The sequence below is a fragment of the Triturus cristatus genome, chromosome 10, assembly GCF_964204655.1.
Source record: "Triturus cristatus chromosome 10, aTriCri1.1, whole genome shotgun sequence".
NCBI classification, from domain to species: Eukaryota; Metazoa; Chordata; class Amphibia; order Caudata; family Salamandridae; genus Triturus; species Triturus cristatus.
The window spans coordinates 890,827,995-890,841,382 of NC_140593.1; the positions used below are offsets into that span (position 1 = coordinate 890,827,995).

General features: G+C 41.6%; 1 protein-coding gene across 2 annotated transcripts in view; it reads left to right on the forward strand.

Moving 5' to 3' along the window:
• Positions 1 to 13,388, forward strand: part of LOC146796188 (unconventional myosin-Ig-like) — a 1,225,789-nt gene that overhangs the window by 188,823 nt on the left and 1,023,578 nt on the right. For both annotated transcript variants that reach the window (XM_085628614.1, XM_085628615.1), the window contains exon 7: positions 11,261 to 11,371. In XM_085628614.1, coding sequence (XP_085484740.1) covers positions 11,261 to 11,371 — 111 coding nt within the window. The remainder of the gene's footprint in view (positions 1 to 11,260; positions 11,372 to 13,388) is intronic.

Consider the following 13,388-nt stretch of genomic DNA (forward strand, 5'->3'; position numbering starts at 1 on the left):
TGGCGGTAAATCTGCCACCCGCAGGCTGCCGGTGGCGGAATCACAGCTATCGTAATCAGGCCCATTGTGTCTGAGTAAATAATGCACAAAAGAAAAAGAGGAAGGAGGAGGACAAAAACCTCAATTAAGTGTCTGCTATGTGCTCCTAAAATAAAGTACTTGTATCGAAATTCTTGAAACGCACTTGAGACAAGGCCGGGGGCCCATTATAACCATTACATAAAAAAGCTGGAAAGTAGTTCCTTCCAGCAGCTGCATATTAGAAACCAACCTGTCCCCATCCAGAAACAGTACAAGTAAGGGACTAAATTGACTTAACTAAGGAGTAAGGTAAGGAGTAAGGTAAGGGTCTCTGAGGGCTGGGAGGCTGTGATGTTTGGAGATAAGGTGTTAATTGGGATCTAACAAAAACCTACGTACACTGGTCTGTCCTTTAGGGATTAATAATGTTTGTAGATGTAGAATACAAGTCTGACAGGATGCCTATCTTTGCATGTACAAAAACAAATACCAAAATCAAATGAAGTCCAAAAATGTAACACTAATTTTTAATATCAATGGGGAGGATCCTGGATCATATGGACCAACCCTCAAAAAGGTATCTTCTGATGGTGAATACTAAAATCCTTGAGGAGTCAGTTGTAAAGAGCCTATGAGCCATCAGGAATGTACCAATGCCCAAAATGAGACACAAGGGGAGAATCCATATGCTTCGAGGGCGCAAGTAGAATGGGCTCTAAAGCAATAAGTGATCAGTGTCCTCACATTTATGCCCACACAATTTACAATCTGTCATTACAAGAGGATCTTGAGACCATTTGCTGGTAAAGCCCTTAGCGGCAAGATGCCGAAGCGGCATTTGATATATAGACGTTTCGCCATTGGTGGGGTAATCTCATCAAGGTAACCCTGAAATTTAGGAGCAGGTTTGCAAAGCAGGAATTGAAGTGATAAGGAACCTAGTTTGAATGGCTGATGCCACTGGGCCAATATAAAGTTCCAACATACTTTCTTTAGGATGGACTTGGAGTTAGAAGTGATACATTCGGGAATGTAAAAAGACCACAAACTTAGTTTTACAAACCAATCCTTGCGGTGGGTGAACCACTTGATCTTATTGCCTAGATCTAAGCTCCTGATTTCAAGCACATTACTTCTATAGCAATCCAGTCCCTGATTGGACCAAAGTCTGATCCTAAAAAGAAGGGGTCTTAAGGCAGCCAGAAGGTCTATACCTTTATCAGCAGTATCTATAATAATAGGTAAGGTAGGGGCAGAATGGGGGAGTTAAAGCAATTTGTATGTTCCCATAACTCACTGCCATAAAGTGCAGCAGAATGAGTTTCAGCTCTGTTGACCTTCAGTGCTGGGGAGGTTGCCTGCAGTTGTGAGGTTTTATGCTTTTTTAGAATGCCGACTGAGATGTGATGAAAAATCAGGCTATTTTTGCCTATCTGGCGCAATCAGGAAAGGGAACTGGAGATCCTTTCACCAAGATAGTCGAATGATAGGATGTATTGCAGGGAGTTGATACTAGGGTGAGGTGATACCTAGGGCTTCTATGCCTTCTGGAGGCCACACGTTTGGTCTTTTGTGTGTTGGTGTCCAAACCTCTTGAAAGACAAAAGTCCTTAAATTTAATTAAAAGATTTTTCAGACTTTATGGAGTTCTAGAGAGAAGAAGAATGTTGTCCGCAAAGAGGAGCTTGGGGATCTTAATTTGACTCAAATTCAGTATGTCAGCCTTTTTGAATTGATCAACAACCCTATTGATGAAAGAGAGAAGAGAGTAGGTGCCAATATGCACCCCTGGCGAACTCCCCTGCAAATGGGGATGGGGGTCTGTCAGTTCACCCTCTGGGCCCCATCTCACCCTCGCAAAATGTTATTGATGAAGTCTGACAAGGATGCTTAGGATCTCAGGGGGAACTCCCGAATCGCCAAGGTCCACCCATAAGATACACTTGGGAACCAGATCAAATGCATCCCTGAAGTCAATAAAAGCCACATACAGATGGGCATTGGATAAGGTGGTATACGTCAAAACAATGAGAAGAAATTGGAGCACTTGATCTAAGGTGCTAATCTTGCACCGAAACCCAGCCTGAAAAGGGAACAAAATATTAGCATCATTTAGCCAATTCTGGAACTTTGTAGGAAGCTGCAAACAAAAGATTTTTTGGAGGTGGTCTAGAAGGCTAATCGGCCTGTAGTTTTTAGGTTCGCTTCTATCTCCCTTTTTGAAAATGAGGATAATATGGGCCTGACCCAAGTTGAAGGAAGGTCGCCCCTTTAAGGATTTCATCAGAAAGAGAATTAATGTAAGGGGCTCAAATGTCAACTTCTGAGTTGAATAAGTCGCCCGGAATGGCGTCATGTCCAGGAACCTTACCTCGTTGTAAATTGTTAAGTGCCAATCTAGTATCTGTCGGGAAAACAGACAAATCTTTGCAAACAGTTAAGTCTACCTGAGGAGTGGCAAGAGAAAAAGTTTCTTGTGAAGGGTCAGTAGAAAGAGTTGAAAATGCTCTATCCAGACTGCTGGTGGTATAAAGTGATCAGTCTGGGTACTGGCCCCAGCATGGCCATGAGCAATGATCTGCCAGAATAAGGCCTCCTGCTCGCCCAGGGCTGCATCAAGCAGGTCCTGTCAAACAGATTCGTCCCATTTGTATCGTTTGGCTTAAAGGGTCTTCTCACGTTGGCGAGCAGCTCGGACTGCAACTGGCTTATGATCTTTAATCACCTTTAAGAGGTGCGTTTTGGCCTTGCGGCAATCTTGGTTATACCAAGGATGGTTGAAGCAGTCTGTTATGAGGCGTTTTATATGGCCTTAAGAAGAAGTGTTTGATGGACTGAAAAAAAGAAGAATGAGTAGATAAAATCAACTTATTAGAGCAAGAAAAAATTCATCATTAGCAACTTAGCCAGAAAAAGAGTATACTTATCACCCAACAATTCGTAATTATTTGTTACAGTGGACGTAAAAGACACGTGCGATCTAAGCCCAGGATCTTCCTGCACTCATAACGCACTATACGGACAGTTGCCTCCCAGTGCCAGTTCTTTTTAAGAGTAATCTCAGTTATAGACTTTTATTTTATATTTACTTTTCCAAGTTTAGGAGTTTCCTGCTCATCCTAGCGTCCACTCGAGTCTGATTCCAGTGTCTGATGAATGTGTGCACTTAGGCCCGCATTTATGAAAACTGTCTCATCGCTGCGATAAAACAGCAATGCAACAGTTTTCACTGCGCCCTCCTTGTGACTCGATGGATTTGCCGTATTTAATGTACTGGAATCCTAACAAAGGTTCAAATCTAACGTTTATATATACAGAACATACATCAAAGGAAAATACTTATACTATTCAAAAATGAAAAAATCAAAGAGAGAAAAAGAATATGCATGTATACAGTACAAAAAGCAAATTACAAAAAGCCCATGTATAAATTAAGTTCGTACAAAATGTATTAGTAAATAAATAATCAGGTTTTTAAGACATACAAAAACATTGGCGCTCAACACAATACACAATCAAAAAGTAAACAATACAAAGTGTAATCACAAAGTGGTCGAGGGAATAATTATACACAGTAGGAAGTTCAGAACAAGACAAAAAACAACACAAAGCAAAAAATGGGTTTTCTTCAGTTTGGGCCATATATGCGTTGATGGCGTTTCGATCATAGTATAATTAATTGGTCATCATCAGGGCGGAACCGCAATTACAGGAGCATTCAAGTTAATTCATTAAAAACATCTATTCATGAGGTAGATCCAACTGTAAGTACCACAAACATGAAATCCCCAATATGGAACACTCAAGAATCGGATAGTCCAAAATGGAAATATAATAAATCCAATGGGCATGATATGCAAGGAATGATGAGACTCAACAAATGGAAGAATTAACCAGCCTACTCCTTTGGGATATAGATGGAAAGCCAAACAATTGGCATAGAGTAGGAATATTAGTATCTACTGCCATAGAAAGTTCAGGACTTTTCATACATTGTGCAGCGAGTTATAGAGTCATTATGAAATTGAACACTTACTTGCCAATTAATTAATCAGGCAAAAGCTGAGGTGGGCTGTGTCCAATGATCAAATCCCACGGAGTGGGCACTTCGAAGTCCCGGGAAGTACATTCGATGTACGGCGCTACATATCGCAAGGTATGACAGATACGTCGGGAATCCTGATGTATCTGTTGGCGCAACAGTCACGCATTGCTGGAGTTGTGTCACAAGCATGATGCAATTCGAGCAATGCATGGGGTAGGCCTGTGCCTGTGGCACTGCGTCACCCTTACACGTGCCATGAGACATGAGTGAGGTTTTGACGCAGTGGCGGACTAGAAGTGTCGCAGGAAAATATCATATATTTTACTGTGACACTTCTACGACCCTTTTTTACGTGGGTACTCCCACCCTTCATACATTACACCTGAAACAGGTATAATGTGGCGCAGGGCTTTACAAGGTGATGCATCTGCCTAGATGCGTCACCTTGTAAATTTGGCGCAACGTGGCGCATTGTTTACGCTGCCGCTGTGTCACAAAAAGTGACACAACAGCGGATCAAAAGTGTTGCAAGGCCTTCATAAAAAAGGCCGTTAGTTCCATGTAGCTGACTTATAATTGTAAGCAATTGATATGCTCCTATCCTAGCTCTGACAGCCTCTTTACCTCTGATAGAATGAGTTTTAGGCTTCCTTGGCAGAGATTCATTCGCCAGCTGATAGCATAACTTGATGCAGGATAATCTCATCTAGCAACGAATGCTTGGACTTGCCTAGACCATGTCTTATTTCAATATAGTTAACAAAGATTAGTTCGTTTTCTTCATCTAGTCAAAAATCAAGAACTGTTCTCATATCCAGTGAATGTAGGGCATGTTCTGCAGGAGAGGCAGAGGTGGTAAAGAAGGTAGGCAAAGTAATAATGTTGTTAATATGAATGGAATGGAAAATAGTGCACGAGTCTACCACGGGTTACGCTCGTACCCTTTCCTTATTTTGCGTGGATTCCCTCCAGAATGTTGGAAGGGCTCACACATTACCCTTTCAGAAATGCGTTTGGAGAGCTCAGGTATTCGGCTCACCATCAATGTGCAATTTTGATCTCGCCACTGGATGTCACTGTTTCATCAAAAACGTTTTGGTCAGGGTCAAACCGATCTTTTAACTGGATGCAGACGCTGAGAGGCTGAAAAAAAGACCTGATATAATAACCAGTGGCGCTATAAATATTTTCAGAGTGGATGTGCTGCCATCGGGGTTGCAGCACGGAAGTCTAGGGATTGTGAAAATTGCAAGTGGCACACAAAGAACAGGTGTAGCAAATGTGTTCAGCAGCACTGTGGGGAGGGCGTAGTAGCAGGATGTGGCTGGTATTGCTTTTTAGAGAACACTGCCACAGATATATTACTAAAGCATGGCAGCACAGTATCATTAACAGACAGTATATTTTCCATTCCAATAGTCACTACTTTTTCTCAGAAATCGTTTTTTACTGATTAAAAGCACACAGAGGATAATGTGTGGAAATCGGAGTTAAGGAAATAAGTATGTCTTGATTTATTTTGATCCTATTAAAATCTTTGTTTCCATCACACTTCAGAATTACAAAACATTGTGCTTCATTTGTGCTTTCCAAACTGCTGATACAGTCTGAAACACTTGTACAGTTTATTTACACGTATCTACATTTTATGTTAGGAAAAAATGACATCTACTGTACCCAGTGCTTAATTTGTAAGATATTAAGTGCCAGGGCTCTGACCAGGAGGCCACTGCAGCTTGTACCACCCATCGCCCTGCCATTGCTGCCAAAACAACTATTAACCATCTCTCTCCCTTGTAAATGCGACAGTTCCGGTTATTCCAGGTCCCCAAAGCTAAAAGAATGGCTGGGGAGGCAGCTATTAGTAATTTTTTAATGTAAATTGTTTTCCTAAACAACTGTTATACTGCTCATCTCTAAATTACATGAGCAGCGCCACCTTGTAGCAGACTGCCCTAAGTGTGGCGTTGACAATTACATGCCGGTGCTCAGCACCGGAAAGCTCCGGTTCAAATTAAGCACTGACTGTACCCCTGCAAGATTGTACATAGTTCACTTTCTAAAATCTTCTTGCTGTGTGCTTTTGTTAGAAAAAGTAAACACCAATCTCCATATTAAAAGAATAAACAGCCATTTGCCAGATGTTATTGGCTGACATTTGACATCTGTCTTTAAAGCACAGCAAATTTTAACATAAAAAAACAACATTTAAAGGTATACATTAAAGAATGGGTTCTCGGAAACAGTTTCCCTGGAGCCAGAAAGTTTGCTCTGTGATGGAGGGCCGCATTGATGTCAGCAGGGGCCCGACGTTGGGGAAGTTGGCAGTAAGGTGGGGGTCAATGAAGCGAAGTATAGATATCTAGTGTCTGAATTGCACAATGTGAAACAAAACATTTGAGATTAATACTGGCTTCTCCACTTAACTGAATTGTGTGGTTTTTCATTATCACATATGAGGATATTGAACTACATACCTTGAGGATGTGTGTTGTACAAAAACTTCCCGTGTGTTTGATTTAATAAACCATAATGTTGTTCATATATAATATAAACCCAGGCTACCCAAAGAGTGCCCATAATAACTAACTTGCCTCTTATTTCACTATTGGCAGTGTTGTCAGTATGGGGGTGTGAGGCAGAAGAATAAAAGTTTCCAAAATTCTGATTGAAATTATCACTGTAAAAAATAAATACTTCTCAATGCTCTGGCGTAATCTGATTTACTAAGGTGAAACAGTTCTGAATGTTAATGATATACACTTTTTGAATTTTGAACAAACTTTGTCATACATTTACACTTTGGGTGAAGATGTCTTTACAAATGAATTTAAGCAGTGCAGGACACCCTAGTTCCTTCCTTTATTTTTTTCACTTAAATGAACCTTTAAATAAATGCTTGCCTATATATTTACCATCTTTTTAATGTTCATCCTGAGCCGAGTCCAATGCTGCTGTTGACTTGGGGGCCGCATTTAAGGGTCAGAAGGGCACCCTGCGGCGCCCAGGGCATACTTTGAGTATCACTGCATTAATGTACACTGACAGTTGCCTCACAGACAGAGATGTTTTAATGCATGGGCAAAGTGGGCTCTGGCCCAGGGCCCCAGACTTTCAGCCCCCCCCCATACAGCGAGCTCTTTTCTTGCCCTGATGACCTTGAATAATTCTTCAACAGTTATAGATTCAATGTGGGTGATGTGTGGGAGTCTATGGAAAACGTGTTAATGTTTCATGCAACCTTCAGAGAAAACTTTCTTTTAGAACAAAACAGGACCTCTCCACATATGAGAAATGGGAGGGGGGTCACAAAGATTATTTGCAGTAATATCAATGAGCTGCTGCTGTGTTGCAATATTGAAAACACAAGTCACTACCCCTAAATACTAGATGTAAACAAATTTAGAATTTGGACATGTGCACCTAGTGACCTAGCCAAAGAGGGCTTGAAAGATCTGAAACTGGATCATAAATTCAAATTTGTTCCGAACAGGGGGCCCCAAAATATGTTTGGCCTAGGGCACCCAAAATCCTTAAGATGTCCCTGCTCACAGAGCCAGTTGTTTTTTGCCCCAATATCAGTGATTTGTTTGCTCATTCACCTTCTGAACTCCAGCACAGGAGTGGTCCATGCAGGAAAGAGCAGAGAGGCTGAGGGGTGGGGGTGGGGGGGGGAGGGGGGGAGTATTTGACAGACAACCATGATGGAAAATTAAATAAATAATTAATTTTACCCAGTCAATCCCCCCAACCGGTCCCACCTCCCCACCGCTCTTACCTGCATGGACCACGGTTGCTCCAGAATGGGTATTTTGGGGATGTTGCAGCATCCACAGTACCCCTACTTCCAGTGCCTATGATAATAACAAGCCTTCTTCCAAGTATAAAAAATAATACAACAGCTCTGTTTGACTTTTTTGCACCACAGCTTCTAAAAGGGCGGCTACCCCAAAATCAATTACAGTCCAAAAGTGACGGACTGTTCTCCAATTTGTACAGCAGTGCTTAAAAATATTGTCTTGGAGTCAACCGATTATTGCTTAGCTGGCTGCAGCCTTAGGGCCTCTCTATATGGCATCAATTTATAAAAAAGTCCAGTAAAATTGCCTTTTTATAGGTGTGCCGGGAGCATTCTGGAGGCAAAAAGCTATTTTACTTGGAGTGCTGAAATTCTTCGCTCAGTTCCTGACTCGAATATATTTCACATATATTTTTTAAACAGCGAATTTAGATGTATCAATTGAAACACCAGACTTGGCTTATAATAGTATACACTACAGTAGCAATCCTAAAGTCTTTGGCTTGTGTGGGCCCTTACTGAATCACTACTGGAGGCTGGGAAGCCCCACCTAACCAATTTCTACCATTAGACCCTAAAAACAATATGAGAAGATACAGAAACAAATATACATCAAACAGATACACAAATTATGAAATGTTTTGTTTAATTCAGAAATTAAAATAAATGCAAATATAAAAAAAATGCATTGTTAATGGTAGGTTAGATTTGTTTTGTTTTTGGTCCTAAAGCATGCGCTCTTTTGTCAGTGGGTTGGGTACCAGTGCTTTAAGTGAGGCCGCCAGCTGTCCATAGTAGATCCCACTTGCTGTACGTGTGCTGGTCCCATTAATGTAGAAAAGGATACCAACTATATGTTCAGCTAAAAAGTTCAAAGCCCTTCACATTCACGACCATTTAAATTTTTTACATTTAGCTCTTTATGTATATATACTTATATTAATCTGCTCATGTTATTCAATATACTAAAAAGTCACAGACTTCTTGAGTAGACGTGACGATGGTTAGGGATCCGCGGACCCCAGGGTAAGCACAGCTGCACTACAAGATGTTAAACAAAATGTATCCCCAACCCTATAGGAACCTGACTGCATGGTCATTTAGACTTGGATGCACGTTCTAAAATCAACTGCAACAGTTTTTGCACCCATTAAAGCATTTGTGCGCATTAGGAGATTAACATAAATACCTCTCGCTCCCGTTATTTGGGGGGGGCACAATCACCCCCAGGCTCTACCAAGTGGTAATACATTACGTTAGAATGTCACTCTAACACCTGTAAAGTATTAGCAACACTGCAGGTTTGCCTTTTCATACTAAGAGACAAGAAATAGGAAGACGGACAACAAAAACAAACAAAAAAAAACAAGGCCTCATAATACCGGCACTTTTGCGCCACCAGAACGTCACTGTTTTGACGTTCCGATGGCACAATGTGCCAAGGCATAATTATAAAGCCACTTCACAAGGCTTTTCATGGCCGTATAAATATGTGCCCTTTCACGCAGAAAACTGTATGAAAGGGATGTTCCATGGGTGTTACCGTGGGTGTTCCCACGCAACACCCATGGAACCTGCTCCCATCCAGCTTTACGAGAAATCATAAACCTGGGAATACATCAGAATCGAGGAGGAATGTTGTTATTTCTCCTTGTGCTGTCCTTTTCCATGTGCACAGCATTCTGCAGCACACATAGAAAAAGGGAATCGCCTTTTATGATTGATTTTGTGCAGGAAGGTGTCCTTCCTGCACAAAATCAATCAGCTCCACAACGCAGGCACCTTGCACGATGGAGCAAGGGTGACTGTGTTGGCACAGGGCAGCCCATTGTGCACCGGGGCTGGGGAAGAGGACAGGAATGCGCCATATCACATAAATACGGCGCATTCCTGCCCTTTTGTTTTGACGTAGGGCAGCGCAGCAAGATTCCTTGCGACGCTGCCCTGCGTTGAAACCTCATAAATGATGCCCCCAGGCTTTAAGCACATACGTCTTTGAAAGTCAGGCTCACGCTCTCCTGCTTGTTCTCCCGCCGTAACTTGTGATACACACGTCATATGTTAGCAACAGCGTCCATGTCCAAGTACAGCCCCACCCACGAAACTGACGAGGATTGCTTTCTTGCGATCCTAGTTCTTATGAGAGCTGCGGCTTCTAATTTGCATGAAGGTCCCTAATAATTAGGAAGAGACAATGCTGATTATGTTTTTGACCTTGAACCCTGGAATCGAGCAGGCAATCAAAATCTTCATTTCCTGAATGCCAAAGCATTTCAGGTCTCAGGCCTCAAAGATCCCGGCATCTGTGCATTTATTCCCCCTTTCATTTCAGTGTACCTTTGTCCACTTTAAAGGTGGTGTGTTAAGATCCTGGACCTCAATTCTATCCTTTTTAACAGCTTCTCTTCCATTGGATGGTTGTGATTTATTTTCTTAGTGCATTGTTTTCTATGGTTTTCAGAGCTATATACATTGAATTTTGACACACAAGCAATTCATATATTGACTGTAGCTGGTTAAAGGATCTAATGAATATGCAAAGATTGATTACAGTCTGTTTAAATATGTTAATGGTGTCATGAAATCGACAGAGAGCCCAAGATAGGAAAATATATTTAAAAGGATTATTTAACAGTTGCTAGATTCTTAAGGTAAGCAATAATTAATGAGATAAAAATAAAATATAAACGGAGAAAGAAGCTGTAGATTGATACAACAGGTCAAGACAAATGTCCTTCTGAGAAAAGAACAGCAGATGACCTTGATGGGATCAGCATCAATTTATTGTAAATGAGTATGACATTGGCAAGGAGTATCAGACATAAAGGATTGAGACATAGGGAGGATCACATGTGGAACAGTAATGCGGTCTGGCCAGATACTCTTCTTTCTGTGAGAAAGGGGATTCCTTCCTAAACGATAAGGACTGAAGATAAAGGGGTTTGTATCGTTACCATAAAACAGTTTGGTTTTCCACTGGTCAGTAAGTTACTTGTGGTGACCGGGTCCATTTGCACAAGGAGACCAGCCCACAGAGAAATCTTCTAATGTTTAGCCTCTTTTCCTTCATAAGTCCTCACCGCCATTTATTACACCGTTATCAAGAAATAGAGATTGTGCTGTCCAAACATTTCTACAGTCTGCCCCATACTAGACCCAGACTTTCTCTGCTGATGCAGCCAGCTAGTGCCATCTTACAGTCTGGTGTTCATGTCCAATCTCATTTGCAACAGATAATGGTCTTGTTAAATGTCCACACTTCCCTACCGTGGATTGGAAGAAGGCTGCCGTGGTCTAGCTCGCGATGAATCGAAACCATAGCCTAGAAGGCTACTGTCCATGTCTCTTCTTCCCTTGCCAACTGCTCACCGCTGTTATTTTTATTTCACTTTTAGACAAATGACAGCTCCAATTTCAAAGCTGTGGCGAATGCCATGAAGGTGATTGGTTTTAGCCCTGAAGAGATCAACTCCGTCTACAAGATCTTGGCAACCATTTTACACCTGGTAAGTTGCCGATGACTGAAAAACAAAAGAAATCCCTACTACGTATTCCCCTCCGCTCACATGTGTGTATAATTTTAATACATTTTTTAGAGAGTGCTTAGTAACGCAGTTGATGACAAATCCATACAGTCTAATAAGTAGGTGTTAGTGTTAGCCTATTTTGTGTAATTTGTTATGATGCACCCCACAGAGCGGCGATCTTCAAATGCTGCTGCTGAGAAAGAAGCGCTAATCCCAGATGAGTTGAACTGGAGATATCTTTAAAGTCTCCTCCTCTGAAAAGCACAGAGCCCCTTGGCAGCTAGTTCAGGAGGATTACACTAGTTAACTGTCTGACACAAGTCGTGGCAGCTTATCTGTCCCATATTTAGGGCTTTCCATATCCTAACCAGGAACAGATTTTTGGTTGTAATTCTACAGTAGCAGCTCTTGACCTGGGTCTTGGTACCAGACGCCGATTGTTAACCCCTTCGGTGCTCATGGCGGAATGGTTCCGTCATGACCCACGGTTGAGCTGTGCTCATGACGGAACCATTCCGTCATGACCACGCCCGCGCAAGATTCCGTCAGCACAGCGGCGGAATCTGCGCAGCATCGAAGGGGTTAAACTGCTGGTTCATTAGTACAGCCATTTTTTCTCAGATGACTTTCTGTGGTTCGACTGAGCAATGAAAAAACACCTATTTTTGGCTAGTGATGACACGGAATCCATCTCCAGGTCTGGCTTCCACTGGGCAGTCTTTCCACATCCAAGTCCCAAGTCCCAAGACTGCACATACATAGCCCTACTTTTTACCCTTCCTCATATTGTACATGCTTTGAAGCTGCATTGTGGTTCCACTGCTATACTTAACTCCCAAATAAATACAGAATTAAATAAAAACATATACAATTCATAGAATCATTTCTTAACTTAGGGACACTTTTTAGACACTTAGGGCCATATTTAGATAAGTTCTATTTACCGATTCATAAATACCGAATTTTACCGATTCGGTATTTATGAATCGGTAAATAGAATGTAGGTAAACATTCGGTAATTATTACCGAATCGGTAATATTCGGTATTTATGAATCGGTATTTACCGATTCGGTAATAATGCATCCCTTCCAATTCATTCCTATGGGCCTGGAGGTAATTCGGTAATAGGGGGAGCATATTCATGGGTGGCAGGGTGTCACATTGACACCCTGTTGCACCCCTGAATCATGCATGTGTGCACATGTGGCGCACATACATGTATGTCTGCCACATGGCACTTTTCAAAAAGCACAGAATTGCTTTTTAAAAGGTATTCGTTATTTACCATCAACTTGTAGTTGGTGGTAAATAACGAATCCAGAAACCACAAATGCACTCACTTGAGTGCCGCCTACATAGGATTTCAGGATTCGGTAATTTACCGAATCGGTATTTTACCGATTTCTTAAAATTCCGATTCGGTAAATTACCGAATCCTGAAATCCAGCCACCTACATCTCAACTGCCTAAGTACCGGTCGGTAACGGGATATTTACCGATTTTCGGCCGTTACCGACCGGTATTTAGGTACCTACATATGGGCCTTAGAGATAGAATCCAGAAGTTGGAGGGTGAGCAGAGAAGCTTCCTAGTCAGAAGACCGAAGCTCGGATTCAGAATAATAGTTTTAAAATATGTGCTATTCTTTTTTCATTTTTTTAAATTATGATGACTTGGCCTTTTATTTTCTGATTAGTTTGCCGTTCATCCTTTGTTTACAAGTGTGTGATATTACTTACCTCTGAATTATGTATCTCAGACTGGGGAAAACGCAGCAATACTGCATGTTTGTCCCAGTTCTGAGTTGCAAAAACCTGAGTGTCTGATCTTTCCCCCCTGACATTTTATGCCAGGTTTTACCGAGCAAACATTGTACCTTTAAAAAGTGTAATCCTGGTCCTTCCCTTGTGAGCCTGAATTTGGATTACTGTAGAGTTCATGATGTAAGCCCTCGCTCATGAAGAACAGACAGGAACAAGTACCTTGGAGATTCCT